This window comes from Haliotis rufescens, unplaced genomic scaffold (genome assembly GCF_023055435.1).
Source record: "Haliotis rufescens isolate VD_foot unplaced genomic scaffold, xgHalRufe1.0.p SCAF_6, whole genome shotgun sequence".
NCBI classification, from domain to species: Eukaryota; Metazoa; Mollusca; class Gastropoda; order Lepetellida; family Haliotidae; genus Haliotis; species Haliotis rufescens.
The window spans coordinates 15,714,358-15,738,664 of NW_025964334.1; the positions used below are offsets into that span (position 1 = coordinate 15,714,358).

General features: G+C 40.3%; 1 protein-coding gene across 3 annotated transcripts; it reads right to left on the reverse strand.

Annotated features, from left to right (window-relative positions):
• Nucleotides 1-496: 496 nt before the first annotated feature.
• LOC124135419 (protein lin-9 homolog) lies at nt 497-23,512 on the reverse strand. Of its 3 annotated transcripts, XM_048386422.1 has the most exons (17): nt 23,461-23,499; nt 20,880-20,912; nt 15,407-15,447; nt 14,883-14,999; nt 13,553-13,689; nt 12,051-12,176; nt 11,555-11,712; nt 10,144-10,277; nt 8,893-9,012; nt 7,211-7,312; nt 6,253-6,333; nt 5,529-5,654; nt 4,568-4,666; nt 4,162-4,176; nt 2,674-2,760; nt 1,507-1,601; nt 497-991 (listed from the first exon to the last, which is right to left on the reverse strand). In XM_048386422.1, the coding sequence occupies exons 1-17, from the start codon at nt 23,483-23,485 to the stop codon at nt 889-891; spliced, it is 1,599 nt and encodes a 532-aa protein (XP_048242379.1). In that variant the 5' UTR covers nt 23,486-23,499; the 3' UTR covers nt 497-888. The 3 variants fall into 3 exon arrangements, with proteins under 3 accessions (XP_048242379.1, XP_048242381.1, XP_048242380.1); XM_048386424.1 differs by lacking the exon at nt 20,880-20,912 and having other exon boundaries at nt 23,461-23,512; XM_048386423.1 differs by lacking the exon at nt 4,162-4,176 and having other exon boundaries at nt 498-991.
• Between the last annotated feature and the right edge of the window lie 795 nt (nt 23,513-24,307).

The window sequence follows — 24,307 nt, forward strand, 5'->3', positions numbered from 1 at the left end:
TACCACTGACCAATTTGAGCAAAATAACAATTTCCCCCCAAACTGCCTGCCAAGGGCACATAGCACGGAATCCTGGATAAAACCCTGCCTACATTACAGTGGCTAGGGACTGAAAAAGGGTAAACTATCTTTTTCCATGAAAGCAAATGGAAGCTGATACATTTTCAAAGCAGTCTTGATGACGTATTTAGATTTCAAAGCAATCCAAATATATATATATATATATATTTACTACTCAAATAATGAGCTAAATCCACCCCATTCTTTCATATCACAATAACTGTTCAGAGTTGCTTCCCTTTGGGTACACGAGCAATATGAAAGAATGAGTGAGTGAGTGAGTTGGGTTGGGTTTAACGCCGCTTTTAACAGTATTCCAGTTATATCACAGCGTGTCAGCTTAATGTGGGAGGAAAGCCAGAAGTGATGACGGTCTCAGACGTTTACCACTTTGGTGAAACCCACGAGCACGGGTATGGTGCTGACAAACCTAGAAACATAATCGGGGTGAACCGGGATTCGAACCCACAATCATAGGTTTCTGGCGTGCCCAAGGGACGTAACTCTGCACAGCGAATCGCGGCGCCTTAGACGACTGGGCCACCCGTGCCCCCCTCAATATGAAAGAATCCGGTGGTGCTTAATTTGTTTTGAGTAGTATAGATATGAAAATCCATTCAACAATGCACCATGATCACAATCTGCATCTGAGACAATCCACTTCCACGTGATGATGTCTAACCAAGGCCAATCCATCCAGCAACCAGGTCCTTCACTACCTGTCAACAGTGGCTCCAGCAGGGGTAGCCAAGGCCACCTGGATGACCGATGTCCAGCAAGAGCACCATGTGTGTGTGAGGTGAGGGGGCGGGGCGGGGCAGGGCAGGCTCATGTTGGGTAGGACGTAGCAGCGAAGCGATGCAGATTGCCCATCTGTGACAGCCCACTCTGGATGTGGTTGATGTGGATCTCGACGTTGTTCTGGAAGGAGCTGCAAAGTTAGGGTGGTGGATGAAGTGATGGGCCACAACCTTGGGAACATTTCAGTTAAAGAGTCTGATATTTCACATTATTCGTTCGTTCGTTCGTTCGTTCGTTCGTTCGTGAGTATGGTTTTACGCCGCTTTTAGCAATATTCCAGCAATATCACGGTGGGGGACACCAGAAATGGGCTTCACACATTGTACCCATGTCAGGATTCAAACCCGGGTCTTCAGCGTGACGAGCAAACACTTTAACCGCTAGGCTACCTGACCGCCCCCCACTAGTATGAAGCCCAAATATGGTAAAAGTATGTTCGGTCAAGTACTATCACATAAAAAATGTAGGTAATATGGAGAATAACCAACTCTCCACTTGGAATAATGGAGTATCAGTCCCCCCTGAAAACTTTGATGAACATTGAAAGTCCTTCATGGACTTACAAAATGAAAAAACTTTGGGACAGAGAATCCATGAATCCTCGTACTTGTAGGTTATTCTCTAAATGTCTTCAACAGGACTTACTTGATGTTGTTTCCGTCCAGGGTAACCTTGATATCCTGTAAGCTGTCTTGAAGTGATTTGAACTCAAATGAGTTGAAATCGTTCTCTGAGAATGTCTGCAAGGCCACAATAGATTAATGATCAGATTTGAATCAAAGTTTGTGACAAAGGTGAGGGAGGGAGCCTTTACAGTTTTTACATGTATAATACTTAATGGACCATTCCAGGCATCTGTGTACAGTTAACCCCTGCTTATCTGGACACTTTTGTTTCTCAAGGAATCGTCTGGATAAACCAAATTCTGGATATGAGAATTACATAGTAAACTGATAACAGTGACCTCCCCTCCACTATCCCAACATATATAAGTGAGTGAGTGAGTTGGGTTTAACGCCGCTTTTAACAGTATTCCAGTTATATCGCGGCATGTCAGCTTAATGTGGGAGGAAAGCCCGAAGTGATGCAGGTCTCAGACGTTTACCACTTCGGTGAAACCCACGAGCACGGGTATGGTCCTGAAAAATCTAGAAACATAATCGGGGCGAACCGGGATTCGAACCCACAATCATAGGTTTCTGGCGTGCCCAAGGGACGCAACTCTGCACAGCGAATTGCGCCGACTGGGCCACCTGTGCCACCCCCCCCAACATATATAAGAAAAAGCTCACACACGCACACAGACACACTCTTTATTCAAGAAAAAGAAATAATAGGTTAAAATGCTGATAATCAATACACATTCTTGAATTTTCAAATAGATTCCATGTCCAGCCATTTTTATTTACACTTATTCTCTAATAATCTCAACTACTGTAACAGTCGTAACAAGTATATAACAATGTCATTCAAAGAATAGGAATTACACAATGTGCATCCGGTGAGTTATCACTGCCTGGGTCAAGAGTTCTTCCCACTCATGTCAAGGTTGTTGACACCTACTCCGCATACAAACTGTTGTTGGTTTAATTATTTTATTGCCCTATTTTATTCCTTAATGCCAGTCAACAGAGTAAACATAGGAAAACACTGTTCATTGTTTTTTACGGAAGTGCTCTACTCATTGCTAATAAGCGGTGCTATTTGCTGTTTGATTGGATTAAGCAGTCATATTAATTTGGAGACACATTAATGTCCAGATTTCCAGTAGTTAAATCAAGCCATGCTGACGTTGTTACACTTAGAACTCACCCTCACTTGTAACATGAGTGCGGTCAGGTTGGCCACCAAACTCAGTATCCTCTCATTCTTGGCCGTCTTCTTATTGTGAAACATAGTCTGAAAACATCACGTTACATTGCTGAAGAATCACATTGAGTTTCGTTATCTTCAGATGATCATATAGATCAAATACAAACATCAAATGGATTATTATGGTTCATGAAGTGAGCTATTTAAAATATTTGGTCCAATTTGGGATACATTTGCCAAATTACGGAGTGAGTTGGGTTTTAACATCGCTTTTGAACAGTATTTCAGTTGTACCACGGCATGTCAGCTTGATGTGGGAGGAAAGCCCGAAGAGATGCAGGTCTTAGCCGTTAAACACTTTGGTGAAACTCACGAGCACGGGTATGGTGCTCACAAACCTTGAAACATAATCGGGTGAACATTTTCCAAATTAAGTTTATATGGTTTGTAATTTACTCTCAAAATCATCATGATAGACAATCTTGGAATTGACGACAACAGTAACAGACAAATATGAAATGGTAAACATAAACTTGTAAAAGAACATGACAGCATGACAAACATTGGCCTAAATGACATGAACAAATGTTTCAACTTTTTCAGCAGGTTACCATATAGGAGCAATCTCAATCACCTGATGTATGGTTGTCACAGGTAACACTGCAGACATTGATTAATGATTCCCTCAATAGCTGGGAAGAAACCACTTCAGATAAGCCATCCACTCTGAGGAATGTCATGATTACTTGGTATACCCAAAGTTTTATATATATTGAAATGGACAGTCTTATATATTTCCTGCATTTCCTGCCAAGTCTATTAACTTATTTCAGTAACTAAACAGACTGTAAAGACTGTTTACACTTGTCAGAGGGGTACTCAAAGTAAGTGATCTAGACTACCAGTTGTCGGACTTTCATTTTTTGTGGAAGCCTCGGTGGCTGAATGGGTTAGATCGCTGACTTTGTGTGCTGGCGATTAGGTGCCTCACTCTGGCAAGTGTGGGTTCGGATCCCGGACGGGACTCAACCCAAAAAAGTACGAGAATCTGTACTTTACTAAGAAAGTGTTATCCCAAATATAACATTTGTTATGTTAGACTGTAAAGTGTTCACCATAGGAGGTAAAGTAACCCACTGACTTCATACTTGACTTAGTTGATGAATGACATCAATCCCAATTGCGTTGATCGATGCTCATGATATCAATCACTGGATTGTCTGGTCCAGACTCGATTATTTACACATCATACGGAACTGTCGAAGAGTTACTTCCCTTACTATCAACATGCAGCTGCTTGCTGTGAATGTGAGCATCAGAAAACACACAGCACTATTTCAAAGATGAAAACAATTTGTTTTAATTGATTGTGCCTTGTAACAAGGAAGATTTCATATTGTGTGGCCACATATATTTGCATTGAAATTGCTCTTATATGATAACGAACCTGCAGAACAGAAAATAACATTTCACCTGTGACGAACATACCGCAGAAGTCTGTGTCTGGAAATACATTGGCCTTCGTCATGCAAGGAAGGTACGAGTATCATCAATGAGCTTGACAGTGGTGGGACAGTCATCACAGCTCAAGAGCCATGGCAACAATCACACCAGCTTTCAAATCCACAATGTTAGTTAGCTATGTCATCATATTCAATATGTGAATCTGCACAGTGCTAAGTCCATCCCTAAGCATCCTCAAAGCACTAACACTATGACCCCAGTCATTTGATCAGTGTGCACTCCAATTTTTCATTCTCAGCTCCCTGGGGAGTATACATCTCAAGCTGCCTTGTGAGACGGACTAAGGTCAACAGTCAAAATACCATCTCATCCTACTGGGTACCCATGGCTACAGACAGGGTAAACAAGTGAATGCTAGCCTCCCACTGACCTGGCAAATCCTGCTGACCATAGATTGTGCCTCTTCTTCGCTCTTCTTTCTTATCTCGGACGGTTGGTCAATCGGCGTCATCCCAGATCCAGGGGCAAGCTGTAGATTTTGTCCATTATTATTTCGTAAGATAAATGTGAGTAACATTTCATCTTCCAGTAAGTGCTTACTATTATGTTGAGCATAAATTTTGTTCTGTTTTAAGTCATGCCACCCCAAGGTACGTATCTCCTGACAGAACTGCTGTACCCCCAGGTACGTACCTCCTGACAGAACTGCTGTACCCCCAGGTACGTACCTCCTGACAGAACTGCTGCATCCCACACCCCAGGTACGTACCTCCTGACAGAACTGCTGCACCCCCAGGTACGTATCTTTTGATAGAACTGCTGCACCCCCAGGTACGTACCTCCTGACAGAACTGCTGCACCCCCAGGTACGTACCTCCTGACAGAACTGCTGTACCCCCGGACAGAACTGCTGCACCCCCAGGTACGTACCTCCTGACAGAACTGCTGTACCCCCAGGTACGTACCTCCTGACAGAACTGCTGTACCCCCAGGTACGTACCTCCGGACAGAACTGCTGCACCCCCAGCTACGTACCTCCTGACAGAACTGCTGCATCCCACACCCCAGGTACGTATCTTTTGATAGAACTGCTGCACCCCCAGGTACGTACCTCCTGACAGAACTGCTGCACCCCAAGGTACGTACCTCCTGACAGAACTGCTGCACCCCCAGGTACGTACCTCCTGACAGAACTGCTGCACCCCAAGGTACATACCTCCTGACAGAACTGCTGTACCCCCAGGTACATATGTTTTGATAGAACTGCTGCACCCCCAGGTACGTACCTCCTGACAGAACTGCTGCACCCCCAGGTACGTACCTCCTGACAGAACTGCTGCACCCCCAGGTACATATCTTTTGATAGAACTGCTGCATCCCCAGGTACGTACCTCCTGACAGAACTGCTGCACCCCGACCAGGTACTCCGTCAAATCCTTGTTGAGTTTCTCCAGCTCCAGCACAATGTTGGCATACTTCCGCTGGAACTCCACCGTGATGGGCTGCTGGTACGACTTCTGAAACACACAGCAACTGTGAGGGGATGTTCCACAGTTGGGAGTCCGTACTGGGACTGGAGTCAGGAGACAAAGTTTAATCCAAGCCTTATTGATGCAAGTAAATACCAGGAACGAATTGGCATGAGATCATCCTCCTTCACAGACAATCACTATTTAGACATTTTCATGCAATCGAACTTGCAACTTCAAACAACAATAAAGTGGAATGTTTTGAATTTTTAAATAAACATCAGTCATCTTTTATGTTCTAGAGGCATAACTGCTGACACTACTCAAACATGACATTTCTCTCCTTCTTGACACATGTTAATTAATGCTAAAGAATATTAGACAAGTGCCCTCTTTGTGTTTAGGCAAGAGTGAATTAGTGAGTACAGTTTTTACGCCGCTTTTAGCAATATTCCAGCAATATCACGGCGGGGGATACCAGAAATGGGCTTCACACATTGTACCCATGTCGGGAATCGAACCCGAGTCTTCGGCGTGACGAGCGAACGCTTTAACCACTAGGCTACCCGACCGCCCCGTTTAGGCAAGAAACATCATGAGTGTTTAGGTTCTCAATGTGAAACATGCAGTTACTCAACAGACTCACCAGTTTTTCAGCTTGCGTGTTCATATCCTGCAGCTGCCTAATCCAGTCTTTTTTAATCATCAAAATTTTAGACAAACGCGTCTGAAACACAACACATGGAAAATCAGACCAGGCATTCCAGTTAATGCTTTGTTGACGAGCGCTTTATACATGAAACAGCCAGTCCTTAACTGTTGGTGACCATGGTGACAGGTTTAGTGAGCAGTGTATCATAAATACACTGATGAAATCTCTGAAGTTTGTTGTTTAACGCCGCACTCAGCAATATTCCAGCTATACATACAATCCAGTGATTGACATCATGAGCATCAATTCACACAATTGGGATACGATGGCATGCATCAACCAAGTCAGCGAGCCTGACCACCCGATATTGTTATTCGCCTCTCATGACAAGCATAGTCCCCTTTTACAGCAAGCAAGGGTTGCTGAAGACCTATTCTACCCCGGATCTTCACGGATATAAAAGTTGAAGAGTCAGCAAAAGAAATTTGTTCTTTCACTTGTCGTCCGAGTTTGTAGCTAGTTCTGCTTTGTCGAAACACAAAAGGGTTACCATGTTTACATTTTCTGTCAGTTTTATTCAGTTCAAATTTGTAGCAAAATTGATCCAATGAAAACTGGTCAGAATGATAGCTCTCAAATGGTCTTTAACTTATCTTCAGCACAATTTAGTAGTCTCAGGCAAGTGGACTAGTGTAATTTCAAAGGTTAAGAGTCTGATGCTTTGTATCTTTGGAAACTGAAATGAACCACAAGGGTTTTGTAACCTAGTACATGCCACCAGTCCTCTGAAAATGTCACTGTCATAGGCCAGCATGCTTTTGCTTATTAATAACAACGCCTGATATAAGATTATGAATTATATCTCAAACATAGACATGTTTACGATATAACACTTTCCAGCAGTGAGTTATCTCCCCTTTGTACAGAAAGCGATTGACATCTTTCTACTCACCACTAAGACTAAAAACTTGATAGGAAAACCACCATATGTTCCTCCGTCCAAACTCATCAGCCGACCCTTGAATGGTGAGCCACTCAGCAAAGGATCATCGTTCTGTAACCATGGTAACATGATTAATGTAATCTCATTGGATAATCTCAACAAAAAGCTACCAGGGCTCACTTTGTTGTGTGTATGTAATGACAGTAACGTTAGTGGCGGTAGAAACGGTTGTAAATATGTTGCAGAAATTATCAGTGACAGCAAATGATTGGAGTACAAGTGAAAGTGCGGTCGTGGCCAGATTTGAACAGCAGCTGACTGAGCCTTCCTGAATGGTTTTGTTCCAGAACTAGAGTTATCCCCCCTTGTTGTGTATACGAACATGACAGGTTTCTGGATGAGAGCGTTACTAGAATACTGGTTCAGAGCTCCAGATAACTTTTTGAGCAATTGAGTTTTTCCTACAGGTTTTCTATTTTAATTGGGTTATTACATTTTTCATTGGGTAACCAATATTTTTTAACTCATCTATTCTTCACACTATTGGGTTTTTCCTAAAATTAGTGAACATTTTAAGATTTAAAAAAAATAATGAAATAATGTTTAAGATGTTCTAAATATATTGGCTTGACTCGGAAAGTAAATTAGCTCAAAATTGTGTTTCAGAATGAATTAGCTCCTTTGTACGAATGCTGAAAAAGCTTCATTGGATATTTAAGCGAGCTGTTTTATACATTTCTTTTTTACATTTAATGCATTTGTTTCTGTAAGCAAGTTAATTGAAAGTAATTGGGTTTTAAATATTTTTTGGGGGTATTTTACCCAAATACGCTGCTTATCTGCAGCTCTGCTGGCTGTACCTATACAAGAGTGACATTCAAGGCCATTTTGACCTGACTTTTCTTAAGAAAATTCACACAACTTTATGAAGAACAATGTTTTGATGCAGATTCTTACATCTTGATAATGGTGTAAGAATATCCACATTAAAACGTCACTCAATGCAATAAACCAGAAGTTGTTCTTCATAAAGTTGTATGCTTTCCCATTTACCGTATTCGACATAATAAGCACCCCGCTCTAATAAGTGCCCATATTTGCTAATATATTGAATAGCTAGTGAACAATCCTAATTAGCACCCCTTCCGATTGATCAATGTTCACAAGACTTATTTATTCGTGTATAATATGCACTCGTGTGTTATATGCACCCTTAATTATGGGCAATGAAATTATTGAAAAAATATCTGTCGTGTATAATACGCACAGACTTTTCTTTTGTATCATTTCAGGCTGTTAGCATAAACACCCAATTCCTGCCAGTTTCCAACACTTGATTCAAGCCTGGAGACAGGTCTCTTTCAAGACATTCAACAGTAACAATAATTCTATTTAATACTATCTGCATAAATATCCTAAGAAATGCCTAAAGTTAGTTCACAATAATTTTTTATATTTTTTTTAAAGTGAATGTGTTCCCTGGAGTATTGGTGAAGGACAAAAGGACACGTTGTATCATTTATTCTACCATGATATGGAAGGTGTGATGGTTAATGAGCGATAACTACTTCTGATCGCATCACTGCACTGAATACATGCACAAGAAAAAGAGTCTGTTTTTCAGAACACATTTAGTCAATGTTTAATCAAAGATGTGATAAAGAGGTGGAGGAACACATTGCCCAACTCACCAGCTGCTGGCCGGGGGATCCAAGTCCTGGGACGAACCTTGGCGGAGAAAATATCCCATGTCGGGGTCGATGTTTTTGCTGAAACGCTGTGATTGGTATTGTTTCAGCTTCTTCGTTACTCTGGAAGATAAAATCATGAACTGTTACTTTTTCACATCAAACAATAGGAAGACCTGAGGGATTGCATCTTCCAATGGTAAGGGATTTAACCGACTTCAAAAGTCCAGTTTCCACCCTTGTCGAACTATGCTGGAATTCCCCCCCCCCCCCCCCCACACTGACCAATTAAATCCCCCGACCCATCACTTGCATTAGCTTCAAACAAAATGGCAGCCAAATCAAGAAGATTTTATGGATAATAAAGATCTTTACTAAACATGTTTTACCCCATGAAGTGCATCACATCACTTGTGCACCCTGATTAAAAACATGAACACATTTGGAAAATATCTGTCAATGCCAAGTTGACGGTACACAAGTTCTGCAAATCCTGCAATCGAATGAATTCGGCATGGCAGTTGCCATGTTGTTTATGAACTAGATGTCAATTTCGCTACAGGATTTTGATTGGTCTATGCATAGACTTTCAGTCAGGTAATGCCCTTGTCTCAGGAAGATGGAGTGATTGCTTCACCTGTATAATGTGACGGACCATTCATTACTGATCATGTGACTGACTTGTATATTACAGACCAAGGAGACAACGGACAATAAACCTCCAGATCAAAATGTGCTATGGTGAGTTGAAGTGAAATGGGGTTTAATGTTGCGTTCGAGATATTGCACTCATAGCGACGTACATGCATGTGTGTGGCTGCTTGTACTTGTCTGGACTTATGCTGGGTTTACAGTGCTAGTTCTCGGGGATACCATGCCGCAAGGGGTAACAACAACTACCATCTTTTAACATCTTTTGATACAACACGGCCAGTGGATTGAACCAGTGGACTTTTCTCCATGCAGTATATGAGCTATTGACAAGTTAGACAACTCACAGTGCAGTGTTTGAAGTTAAGGGGGGTCCTTGTGGTTTGCCCCTATGTAATTGAAATCTACAGACCCCCTAAATCTTTAACTGTCAAAATTAGGATTATGACAAGGACCCTATAAAACATTTAGAACACTGTAGTGTATGCCTATGCTGTAGCACTGTCATCTGGCATCAAAGGCTATGATAAACGTAATAAATAATTAACTTGTATAAAGATGAAAATTGACGTGTATTTATATGCAAAAAGACTTGTGACTTACTAAGACTTCATAGTCGGGTATTGATTGCGTCTCGAGGCCAGGTCGGTCAAATGTGATTCTGTACGTGCTGTCCACCGTGTCCAAGGCTTCGACCGTACCCGTGAACAAACCATCCTGGGGCTTGCGGAGTCGAGCTGGACACAAGCCAATATCTCAATAACAAATCTGCTTACAAAGTGAGTGAGTGAGTGAGTGAGTGAGTGAGTGAGTGAGTACGGTTTTTTGCAGCTTTCATTAATATTCCAGCAATCTCACGGCGGGGGAAAATGGGCGTCACACATTGTACCCATGAGGGGAATCGAACCCAGGCATTTGGCGTGACAAGCCAAAGCTTTAGCCACTATTCCTCTCCCACTACAAATAATAGTTAATGAAAATATGCTCTTCCTAAATCAGAGTCATATTCCAGAATAATCACAGCAGCATATAGATTACATAACCCAGGCCATGGAAACCAGAGTGAGTGAGTGAGTATGGTTTTACGCCGATTTTAGCAATATTCCAGCAATATCACGGCGGGGGACACCAGAAATGGGTTTCACACATTGTACCCATGTCGGGAATCGAACCCGGGTCTTCAGCGTGACAAGCGAACGCTTTAACCACTAGGCTACCCGACCGCCCCCATGGAAACCAGAGGTTAATAGCTTGAGTAAAATCCTTTCAATCAGAGCACAGTTACAAACGAGTTAGTGAGTATGGTTTTACGCCACCTTCAGCAACATTATGGCCAGGGACACCATAAATGAGCTTCGAATCATGTTCTTTGGTGTGACAAGCGAAAGCTTCAACCACAAAGCTACCCCAGTATCCATTAGTGGATAATGAACCAGGTCACATGTTGTAACCACCCAACTCTCTACTCAGCTTTACTACAAGTATACTGGAACCAATTCTGCCTTGGGAGGTCAACAGGATAAGGGAGAGGTGAGGTGAGGTGAGGTGAGGTGAGGTGAGGCGAGGTGAGGTGAGGTGAGGTGAGGTGAGGTGAGGTGAGGCGAGGTGAAATGGGGTTTAACTCGCGTCCAAGATTATTGCACTTATATAGTGACGTGCATGTACGTGTGTGTGTCTGCTTGTACTAGACCTGACTGATGCAGATTTATAGTGCTAGCTCACTGAGATACCATGCCGCAGTTTAACATGAATATCCCACTCAGACACAGTATACTGACTCCGAGCCGACCAGTCCTTGTTTTGTGCCCCTTAATGCCGAGCGCCAGACAGGGTAACAACAAGTACCATCTTTAAACGTCTTTTGGTATGACGCGGCCGGGCATCGAACTCCGGACCTTCCGCTCTCTGGGCAGACGCTCTACAACTAGACCACGGAGGCAGTCGGATAAGGCAGAGATGTTGTACTTTACTAAATACATTTATAGGAAAATTGTCCAGCTTTTGAGTGACCAACCTGTGACTTTGGTTCCTATGACTAGATGTAGAGGTATTTCATCGGGAAGATCTTTGAGGCTGCTAAATTCATTCAGCTTCCTCTGCTGTAAAAGTCGTATCTTTTCTCTCCGCTCTGCCAGGGCTGCTCTCTCCTCCGTGAAGAATGCCGGGGAGCACCTGTCAGGGAATACATTGAGTGAGTTAGTGAGTGGGTTTAAAGACGCTTTGGACAGCATCTCAGTAATACATGACAACATGTCAGCTTTATGACAGCTCAACGTTATGCAGATCTTAGACATTGATCCCTAACCCATGAGTATGATGCTGACAAACCCAGAAACATAATCAGGTCAAACCGTGGATTTGAACCAACAATGAAAGGTTTTGGGCTTGACTAAGGGACGCAACTATGCACAGTGAATTCTGTCACCTTAGATGACAGGAAAAGACTGCGGACTGGTCATCGTAAGTCCCCCTTTAACTCCAAACAGCCTTTGTATATCTGACCAACTCACCTACGAGGCTTGCCCATTAGACGTCTGATCTTACACCACTCGACTCTCCGTAACTTCTTGGTCTTCAGCTGAGGAAAGGACTCTCGGAGGCAGATGCAGAAATCATTCTCTCCCAGGAACAAGGGGCTGATAACACACAGTGGAACTGTCATTAGGACACATATTACTTAAATTATGTTCATCCATTTCTCGTGAGGCACTTCATTTATATCTTACTTCTTAAACAGAAGGCAAATATGTGTATGAACTGTTGACTGATCAATGTAATTCACATCTTGACAAATACCAACAAGCACATGTATTTGGAATGGCAAGCACTGACGAGTCATATGTAATGGCCGCCTGTGACTGTTCTCATGCCTGACTGCATTTTACTATTTTAAGAAAAAAGACAAGATGCTTATGAAGTATAAAGAGCTGGGTGATTAACAATCACGATAATGACATCTAATTACCATCTTCCTGAGGCAGGGGAGTTTACTGACTATTAAAGTCCAGTTTCCACCTTGGGCTGGAATTTCTAGGCTTAATCGTAGCTATTAAGAGTTATGTCCCTTCTATGTTCCTCCTATTGATCAATCAGATTCTACTCTTATATCACTTGTATTTGCTTCAAACAAAATGGAGCTGCCCAGAGAATGCAATCTGATCGATAATTAAGATCTATATTGTAATAAAATGGGTCTTACTTCACAAAGTGCATCAAATAATGTGAGCACCTTGATTAAAAACATGAAAACTGCTGTCAACTGAACGCAATTTTGATTGGACAATGCATAGACTCTTTATCTTTAGTCCAGCCAAAATATAGCTCCATAACTCCAGCCTAGTTCGACAAGGGTGAGAGCTGGACTTTGAAAGTCCCTGGCCTCGGGGAGATGCCTAATTACATGGAAATACTTTGAAAACATGAAAAAGAGGTTGAAAGTTAATCTATTCAAGGTGCAGGTTTGTCTTTTAATCCATCTCATTAAAATCAGATCTTAGTTCTCGCTACCGCTAAACAAAGATCTGAGGACATCCCATTAGGGGTCACGTCAGACCGACCTTTCATCCGACCAATCGAGCGTCACTTACCAGATCATGAAAGTGACAGTCGGAATGTGATTTCTCATCATGCAACCTCAAAAACTTTTAAATGGGGTATTCCGAAAGATAATTACGGGCTTAACGAATGAATCTATATAATCTAGACCATATATTAGCCATTCGAGAATGTTCTTTTGTTAATTTTTTTAAGCGAGAACTATGTTTCGAAGCGTAGTCGCCAATTTTAAATTAGTGCCGTAAAGCACAAGAAAGCTGTCTCTGATTGGCTAATGTCGACTTCTTGTCAGTAATTCCATTGGTCAGTCAGAGTTCGCGAAAGGTTGGCCTGACGTGACCCATAATGGGATGTCCTCAGATCTTTGTTAAGCGGCAGCGAGAACTAAGATCTGATTTTAATGAGATTGTCTTTTAATAAACCGAACAGCCGAGTGATTTGGAAGAAGGAAACTTACATGTCTAAATTTGAGTAGAAGTATTCATAGCAGACCCATTTATGTGCTTTGGGAAGTTTGAGCAAGTTTCTTAGCCTGACACCGATGGCCTGTGCTGCCCGCTTGTCAGGCGTTGTAAGGGTGGATCGGCCAACTGACTGGAAGACAAGAAAACTAAAAATGAACACACTAAATCATGTAAATTAGACTTATTCAACATCATAACAAAACATATACATGCAATACACACAAGAAAACATCAACATGACACCAAAGCAAACCTTTGTTCAAATTAAATTTACAAAAACATATTTTTCTCAAATTTTTAATCAACACAGCATGTTTAAAACAATATGAACAATATTGGTTTCAATTAATTCCGTTACGTCTTATACCACATTTTTGACTACTATGCGACTACCTCCCTTACATATTTAATTTGATAAAAAGTAACTGTCCACAGTTAATGAGAAGCTGTAAGCTTACAAGGCCAAACAGAATTGGACTAAGAGTCGGGCTTCAGAAGATGAGGATGACTTAGGTGAAAAGATATGCTGGCCACACACAAGCGTGACTGTTGCCGATAGAGGTGAAGGTTATACTAGTTAACTGTCTATAGGCGTCACAGTAACATGTAGTGCTCGTATCGCGCATATCACATACGATGTCACTTTAAGGTTGGACCTTCCGGGTTAGCACACCTAGCGGGTAAGTGAAGGGAAGATAAATTGAAAAATGTTGCCCATTAAAATCACAAAATGAAATCAACATCCGGTTCGTAAACTACTGTGTAGATTTTGGTCAATTGCAGGATTTGCAAAACATGTGTAGCGTCAACAGATATTTGCCAAATCTTTTTTAATTAAAGTGCTCACATGATTTGATGCACTTTACGAAGAAAGACCTGTTTTATTACAATATAGATCTTAGTAATCGGGAAGATGTGTTCCACAAAGTGAGTGAGTTAGGGTTATTGCTGCTTTGAACAGTATTCACAGTGTGTCAGCTTAATGTGGACAGAAAAGGCCAGACCGCTTTGGTGAAACCCACGAGGTGCTGGCATACCTAGACACATAACCCTGGCGAATCTGGATTCAAACCTACAATCATTGGTTTCTGGCGTCCCCAATGTGGGGAATCGAACTCAGGTCTTCGGCATGATGAGCGAACGCTTAAATCACTAAGCTACCCCACTTGCCCCTTTAAAAAATGCTTCTGCAATGCAAATTATTGAATCACTCACAAGAGCAAATGACAGAAAATGCACAAAGTTTAGTATATTTGGGAAACAATGTCTCTCATATGTTAACTGTGACTTCATGTTCTCTCTTTTGTCTATCGGAATACTCACTCCGGCTGAATTGGAAGATGTGGTGCGTGATTGTTTCTTTGGTGATCGTACAGGGGAATAGTCTGTCTCTTCATCCTCATTGTAAAACCGCTGGTTCTTCTTCCGTAACCGAGGAGGCTGAAACAAAACAACAGCTATCAGTGTTAATAACTCAAATACTACCACTTTTACATCATTGCCCTAAATCCTGTATTTTGGTTGTCATCACACTATGAAAAGCTCAGATTTTCAACAGAGGTCCCCTTCACAGTCAGCTATTCATAATAAGTTGTGCAAGTAATAGTACCATGCTACCCAGACTTCATGCACATGCTTGAGGTGAGAAAACCTCACCTCCTTTCAAAATCTGATATCTAGATGAGAAAAATTGGGTAGGTGGGAAGGATTACTCCTGATTCATAGAGGTAATATTTGCAAGAACTATTCAAGTTTGAATTGTTTTTATGTTCTACAAATATCTGCTAATGATAATTGAATTTCATGTTCATGATACCAATGTTTAAAACACAAGATCTAAGCCTTACATTTCCTCTTCTGGGAGGTGTCTTGTAGGAGTTGCCTTTTCCTGAAAACAAGAAAAAGGAATCAGCGTTTGACATGGAACATTGACAGACTTGTGGATCAACAATTGCCCCATAAGGTCAAACAATTACAATTTCAGCTTTGGGGAGACATATTTTTTATTGCAACGAACATAACCTCAAAGCAGGTACAACGCTTGACATTTTTTAAAGGTCAATCAACATGGTCAAGTATAAAATAAAGTTAAACAATCTGTTTCTACAAAATAATTAACTTTTTAATGGCAATGGTATACAGTGGCAATCAGTAGCAGTGAGTTGGAAATAAAATCTTATGACAATGTTTTGTTTGTTCTTTAACGCCGGAGGAGGCAACTTAAGGGATCGGGTTGTCAGGCTTGGCTGGTTGATCGATGCATCATCACATCCTAATTGGATAGATCAAAGTGCATGATGTCAACCACTGGATTGTCTGGTCCAGAGTCGATTATTTACAGACCAACGTCACATAGATGGAATATTGCTGAGTGCGCCATTAAACAACAAACAAAACTGTGCAAATTTGTTGTCCTTCACTATACATGCTATAGGTAGACCAATCACACACACACGCAAAACCAATTAGGATGGGCAGAAACAAGACACATCTAAATAAACTTGTGTGGAATCCTAGTTTAGAATAGGTCTACTGCGGTAAGGCCCTTGACCAGAGTAAGTGAGTGAGTGAGTGAGTTTGGTTTTACGCCGCTTTTAGCAATATTCCAGCAATATCACGGCGGGGGACACCAGAAATGGGCTTCACACATTGTACCCATGTCGGGAATCGAACCCGGGTCTTCGGCGTGACGAGCGAACGCTTTAACCACTAGGCTACCCGACCGCCCCTGACCAAAGTAAGAAGGCATGTCATCAATGCATGTGGATCACTGCTCATGGATCACTGCCTTGTCTGTTTCAGAGTTGAATATTAACAGGCTCTATAACATAGCTGGAATATCGATGACTGCAGAGAAAACCAACATTCAGTCTCTGTTTAACGCTGCACTCAGCAATGTTCCAGCTGTTTGACTGCAGTCTGTAAATAATTAAGTCTGGACAAGAGAATCCAGTGATTATGCAACGATCCACACCATCGCAGTACGATGCCACAAAATCAACCAAGTCACTGAGCCTGACCACCCGTTCCATCTGCCAACATAGGTTCCTGAGGAACTTTTACATCCTGAAATCCACACGGGGTAAATTGATATGGAAACTGCAGCATTAAACAACATTCATTCATTGCACACAGCCATAGTGTGTAGAAAACAACTGCCTGCCTGTGGCTGGTAACTTCCCTGTTGGGCTGCATGAAATTTTCCTCTACCTGCCAAACTGTCTGGCCGATAATTTTAAGCCAATTTACATATTCAGTTATATTCTAACTTCTTGCAGATTCTCAAGTAATTGTAAGCATTATTTCAAATGAATCAAGACGTAATTCTCTTATTTTTCGCGATTATCAATATTTATAATCTCTGAATGCAGGCAGGCAGCTTTGAAGATGGGCAGGCAACGTTTTTGGTCACCTGTCCGACTGTCTTGTTGGGTTTTAAAATTATTTCAAACACTGAACAAAACATGCTGTTGATTATTTCTGAAGCATGTTTTCGATTTAAAAATGTTGAAATCAATAACATGATAAACTAGTCCATTTAGACAATACTGACATACTGGTACATGTGTATTCCCTTTCATTATCTGATGTGTATCTATGCTTGTCATGAATTCAACAAGTATAACATGCATATCACCATGACGAGCGGTTGTTCATAGTTTACAAAGCAGTACAGACAATATGTTCGATGAAGGCAGACAGGCAACATTGTAAAATACAAAAATACAAAACAGTAACTTGTTCAAGTGCATGGGATGTGGTTTTCTTATCAATCTATCTTGGAAGGAGATCAAAAAAGACAAACTTAACATCAGGGGCTAACAACGGCAAAGATTTTTCAAGCCTTAAAATAAAAAAAACATTGCAAATGACAAACAAAAATGCAAATATGTTTAAAACATGGATGTCTCTAACATTATTATGCTCTAAAATAAAGTCTATTATCAAAACTCAAATAATCAGCTTCATGTATTCACCATGTTTAAAATCGTTTGAAATAAAAGTATTTTTGTAGAGATAATTCTTAATTTCAAAATTCTGTTCAGAAACATGATTTGCCATGGTGACTCATCCCTTAATTTCATGTTAATATATAAACACACATCTATTAAAACGTGACGGACATGTGACACATTTCAAAAGCTATGTAGATCTGCATACATGATACAAACATGCACACATAATCAGTTCACTTATGTGAAGTCTGTGCCTTCAGCTACTTGTCTGAAGCCCAAGTCTAGTAGTTCTGTTCAGTCTAGTGGACTCAAAGGTTTCTACCACCAACTGAATGTGATCAAAAGCTAAAATCTCTCCCAGAATATGACTTTGTAATAAAATACTAGTGAATAGTGTCTAAGCTTAAATTAAGCTAAAATGTACCCAAATAAGTTTGATGAAAGAGACTTCTTTTATAATGTTACAGATTTTTTAAAGTAAATTAGACCTGAGGTAAATACATCTTGCGTACATGGTGTACCCAAATACTTATTTCATCATGTAAAATTGTTTCAACCTGGCATGACCCCGCAGTTGCATAGGTCAGTTGGCTTAGCTGGGAAAACAAGAAATACAACTACAAGGCTGGGCCCCGTCCCACAAAGCAATCTTAGCACTGAGACAATCGTAACTCCCATACTTTAACACAATCTCATGAAAATCAGATCTTAGTTCTCGCTACCGCTAAACAAAGATCTGAGGACATCCCATTACGGGTCACGTCAGACCGACCTTTCGCGAACATTGACCGACCAATGGAATGACTGACAAGAAGTCGACATTTGCCAATCAGAAGGCAGCTTTCTCGTGCTTTACGGCACTAATTTCAAATTGGCGACTACGCTTCGAAATATATTTTGACAAATTCTCGATTAAAAATTTGAACAAAAGAACATTCTGGAGTGGCCAATATCTAGATTGTGTGGATTCAGTCGTTTAGCCTGTAACTATCGTTTGGAATACCTACACTATGAAAGGTCGTTCTGACGTGACGCCTAATGAGATGTCCTCAGATCTTTTTTTTGTGGTAGTGAGAACTAAGATCTTATTTTAATGAGATTGACCTTAACACGGTTGCAGTGCGGTCGTAGCTCTAAGATCACTGTGTGGGATGAGGCGCTGGACTCGTTTCAAGCAGAAATGGCAGATGAAATGCTATTTAAATCAGAGGCCCTAAGGTCTAATGGATATTTGCACCATATATATCAGAGCTCCAGATAAGCTGCGTATCTGCGTAAAATTTGCAGAAATACGCAGTAAAATAAAATCCAAGCGTATCAAATACGCAACGAATATTACAGATACACTACAAAAATAAAACTTGTGAGTATCATCAAAATATTGTGAAGTAACCCTGCGTATTCGATTAGCAAATCAGCAACTTATTTTGAAATTATAAACGGGCATTCCGTCAACCTTGCCAAACTCCATGATGACAGTTACATCAGGATCATTTGCCATCACACTTTCTTGTGGAAGTATCGTGGTATATTTGAGTCCTATAAAGCTCTCGAACCCACACGACACCAGTTTGCAGGGACTAGGTGAATAGTGTTTTTAAATATTTAACTTAAATACCCACATGTGTAAAAACTAGTGGGTAACAGAAATTTGAATACCCAGATAGAATTACTGATACCCAATGATTTTAAAATGCATGGGTAAAATACCCACAACACCAAAAGGTGCTCTGTATATGGTAGCTGCCTTGTGAATGTTTGGCAGGGAATAACCATGATAACAGTTTTTTTCAACATCAGCTGGCCATTAGATAATTTTCTTTCTTACATCTTAAGTTGCCTGTAACGCTGCTTGAAACAGTATTTCATTGATAGAACAGGATGTCAGCCAAATGTGCAAGGAAAGCCCCAAGCAAAGCATGTCTTTCGTTTTCACCACTTCAGCAGAACCCATAAGAAGACAAACCAAGAAACATATAAATCAAGGCGAAGCAGGGATTCACAGCCATGATCATAGGATTCTGGCACACCTAAGGGATGCTACTCTGCACTGCAACCAGAGACCATATAAGTATACTTTTGATCAATTACTACTGCATTGCTAATAATATAACAGGTATCATATTGCCCTTAATATTCTGATCTTATATTTCAATCCTTTCAAAATGGAACAGGTGCATGTGCACCCTAAGAATAAAATCATTTCTATATGTTTGAGGCGATGGGGAGACAAAAGTGCTGGTATACTTTAACGTCACAACAGTAAAAATAAGAAAGTCTTCATCCATATGGGTTGTCATAGTTACCAACTGCTTGTGATAGCAATAACAAAGATAATGCCTTACCCAAATCAAAGAACACAGCATAAAAAGGATCTGAATGTCTGACCATTAAAGTTTTATACACCTGATGATACAGCCTTCGATATTCACACTGGTCCCCTAGCCCAAGACAACTTAATTATGCTGAGGACAAATAAAAATACACTGATGGTAGTCCTCACTGAATAGTAGCCATTGAGAACTATAATTCTGAACCAGTTCTCAAAGCTTCAAATTAGCTACAAATTGGAACCAGAGCTCCAGATAAGCTGCGTATCTGCGTAAAATAGGCATCAGAAATGCAGAAATACGCAGTAAAATAAAATCCAAGCGTATCAAATACGCAACGAACATTACAAATACGCTACAAAAATAAAACTTGTGAGTATCATCAAAATATTGTGAAGTAACCCTGGGTATTCGATTAGCAAATCAGCAACTTATTTTGAAATTATAAACGGGCATTCCGTCAACCTTGCCAAACTCCATGATGACAGTTACATCAGGATCATTCGCCATCACACTTTCTTGTGGAAGTATGGTGGTATTTTTTAGTCCTATAAAGCTCTCGAACCCACACGACACAAGTTTGCAGGGACTAGGTGAATAGTGTTTTTAAATATTTAACTTAAATACCCACATGTGTAAAAACTGGTGGGTAACAGAAATTTGAATACCCAGATAGAATTACTGATACCCTATGATTTTAAAATGCATGGGTAAAATACCCACAACACCAAAAGCTTATCTGGAGCTCTGTGGAACGGAATAAAAGACACAAAATGTAAACATTATTGTCATGTTCAAACAGGACTAGCGACAAACACTGAGGATTAGTGAAATAAGGTTTGCACTAGACCTCTGGACTAGTCTGAAACAAAAAGAATTTCTAAAGCTGCAAATTTATAAATCTCAAGGCAGGATGATGAAACTAAAAACATGAATACAACAAAATCAGTTGACACAAATCATAAGTCCTGTCGACGGTGAAGGCATTACAAAGCTGTGATTGTGAGGGTGGCTAAGTGGATAGATATACATACCCTCTTTCAGACTCACAAGAGCATTGGCTGAGCCTACAAATCAACATGTACAAATACACTACGACATACTGGAAATTAGGTGAGTCAGTCAGCTGAGCTTAACACCGCTTTAAACAGTATTACAGTCATATCCATCAGCTTAAAGTGGGACGAAAGGCAGATGAAGCAGGTCTGAAACATTTTCTATTTTGGTGCAATGGATGAGCACGGGTAAGGAGCTGCCAAACCAAGAATCATTATGAGAGTGAAACTGGGATTTGAACCCAGAATCATAGGTTGGTTGGTTGGTTGGTTTCTTGTTTAACGCCGCACTCAGCAATACTCCAGCTATATGACGGCGGTCTGTAAAATAATCGAGTCTGGACCAGACAATCCATTGATTGATATCATGAGCATCGATCCACGCAATTGGGATCAATGACATGCATCAACCAAATCAGCGAGCCTGACCACCCGATCCCGTTAGTCGCCTTTTACGACAAGCATAGTCGCAAGCATGGGTTGCTGAAGACCTATTCTACCCCGGATCTTCACGGGTCCAGAATCATAGGACACTGGCATCCTGTAGATGCACAAGGTGATCAGCTGGTGATGACTTGGTCGCCCGTGTCTCTCAGAATATTGTAACTAGGCACACATAGGGACTCAGATTCAAACCATACATCTTTGGTAATCTGATGAAAAACAAATCTATCTGCCATTGTTGTTTTTTACATAGTTCTCATTATCATCATCATGAATATTTACCAGGGTAGGTTCCTCATAAGAAGGTAGGTCTCCGGCAACATATGCTTGTCATAATAGGTTACTACATGACTTTCATGGTCAGGCTCAGTGACTTGGTCGACTGCATGTCATCATATCCCAATTACATAGATCCATGCTCATGTTAATCACTGGATTGTCTGATCCAGACATGATTATTTTACAGACCGCCATCATTTAGCTGGAATATATCTGGGTACGGCATTCAACAACAAACAATGTTATTATACCTCTTATTAAGCTGATTCTAGTGACTTCGAAACATAACAAAGACGGAGTGGAGCCTTAATATCACCATGATCACCAGCATCTCAGCATATTATGCTTTCAAGTACTTGAGTTGGTTCATTATGGGTTTATTCTTTGTCTGAAATATTGATATGCATCTACATGTCATGTTATCAGTAATGAGTGAGTGAGTTGGGTAAAACGCCGCTTTTAACAGTATTAGAGTTATATCGCAGCGTGTCAGCTTAATGTGGGAGGAATCCCAAGGTGATTCAGGTCTTAGACGTTTACCACCTCGGTGAAACCTACGAGCATGGGTATGATGCAGACAAACCTATAAACACAGGTACTACAGAAATGTACCCTAGCCAAATTCAAAATAAAGAAACGTATCCTAGGATATGAGTCCATTCCACCGCAGGGCGCAATGCACGTAAACAGTAAACAGTTAAATTCATCATAGCAGTAGATCTACGTGTCCGCCAGGAAGAATATTTGGATTATTATTTTGTATTCCAGCGTATCATATAGGAACGATCATACACAGTGACGTGCATACATTAATATAATATTCCCCAATGCACGCATGCACTCGTAGTCGGGTGAAACAGGACTACAACATTACATGAACCAGTTTTGGATTGGGGAATATGGACGCGTCCGCCGTTTAGGGTACCAGATATGTTTCTGAATTTTGATTTTGGCAAGGGTACATTTCTATATACAGAAACGTACCTGGGTATACTTCTGTAGTACCTGTGCCAACAACGACCCCTTCAGCCAAACTGATTGACTACTAGCAAGTTTTCATTCACTTCCTTGAATCAGCAATTGTTGGATAGGCTACATGGTATAATATGCATGAACATGGTAAAACATCCAAATATAGCTTAGTTGACATTAGCATGATAAAGATATTTAGTTTTAGGGTGTTACTGAAATTGTTCCAATAAACTATTAACATGTTTACAAATAGATCTAAACAGTGAATAACATTTCGAAAATTGATTCATTCAACAATGTGAATTTTCTAAGCTTACTTCAAACACAAAATGTTGTTAATGATATGTTTATCTCAGGGAATAAAACTAATTTGTTTCGCACGTTTATTAAATTTGCTCCCGGTAAGCTCTAGCCTATCTGTATGGGGAAAACAATATATCTTAGTGGTGTCATGTTTATCATATACTGGGGCCCTGGTAAGGTTTTAAAACCCAATGTTGACAAATTAAGTCCTTCAAATCATGGAATGCGAAACATTTTAGTCAAAAATTATTCACATATAGTAAAGACATGTTTAGTGACCAAACCAAAACTTTTAATTGTCCGCACAAAATAAGAAAGTATCCATAAGAAAAAATAAAAAACATTCTGAAACGTATTTCATCATCACACCTCGAAACCTCAATAGGGCCCTTCCATTGACACTGTTGATATCGAAACACTATGCCGGTTCCAATAAACAACTGCTGCGAAAGGTATCAGTATGTATTACATGAAATTGTTACGATCATCACACTAATGATCCCAATTCACTCCAATCAGACACAGGGTCGAAATATACACCCACTTCGGTATTTTCACTTACTTTCGACAGTCTCATCTGCCGCCATTTTGCTGGCGCCTCTTTTTCAAACCGGTCTCTACGTCATACTTCCATTTCTGGATACTACACGTGCGGGATTCCCACTAGGGGGATTCCCAGCTTGACAACAGTGGAAAATATTTTCGGAAACATTTTTGTCATTTTATCCGTCTTTGTTTACTTTCCAGGTATTATTTTAAGTTAATATCTAGGGGTTTCGGCGAGTGTGAATTTATCAAGCAGCATTGTAATTATTGAAATATAATAACAAATTACACGAATCTGGGTTCAAATCCCCCCACCCCCCACTGAAGTTATAAATGGTCCAAGTGGACACCCCCTTTTATTGATTTCTTCTTCTTCTTTTTTTCAATATTATCATTTCAATTCAGTAGACATATATCTGTAACATAGGTACATGAGGTATATAAGTGCAGTTCATAGGATCATAAAAGATGACCAAGACGTGTTTAATATACATATATTGGATTGACTGATAAATTATAAGTAGGCTGATAATGCTTTCCATTTTCTGTCAAATTTATTATTACTACTATTTTTCATTTTAATATTCTTTGTTTCTATTTTACATACATCTTTCAATATTTTTATTAAGAAAGGAAAGTATAATTGGGTTTTCTTAATGCTGGATTGGTGAGTGTATATTTTTGCAAGAATTATATGGTTGAAAAGAGAATTATTTTTGTTGTAGCAAAATAATTTATATAGACTGGTAATATGAATATCACATCCTTTATTAGTATCCTTGATCCGCCCTGTATTTAGTCGTGTGCATTATTCAATATCAAAATAGTGTTTCCTCCCACTTCAATCATTAGGCATTGCACTA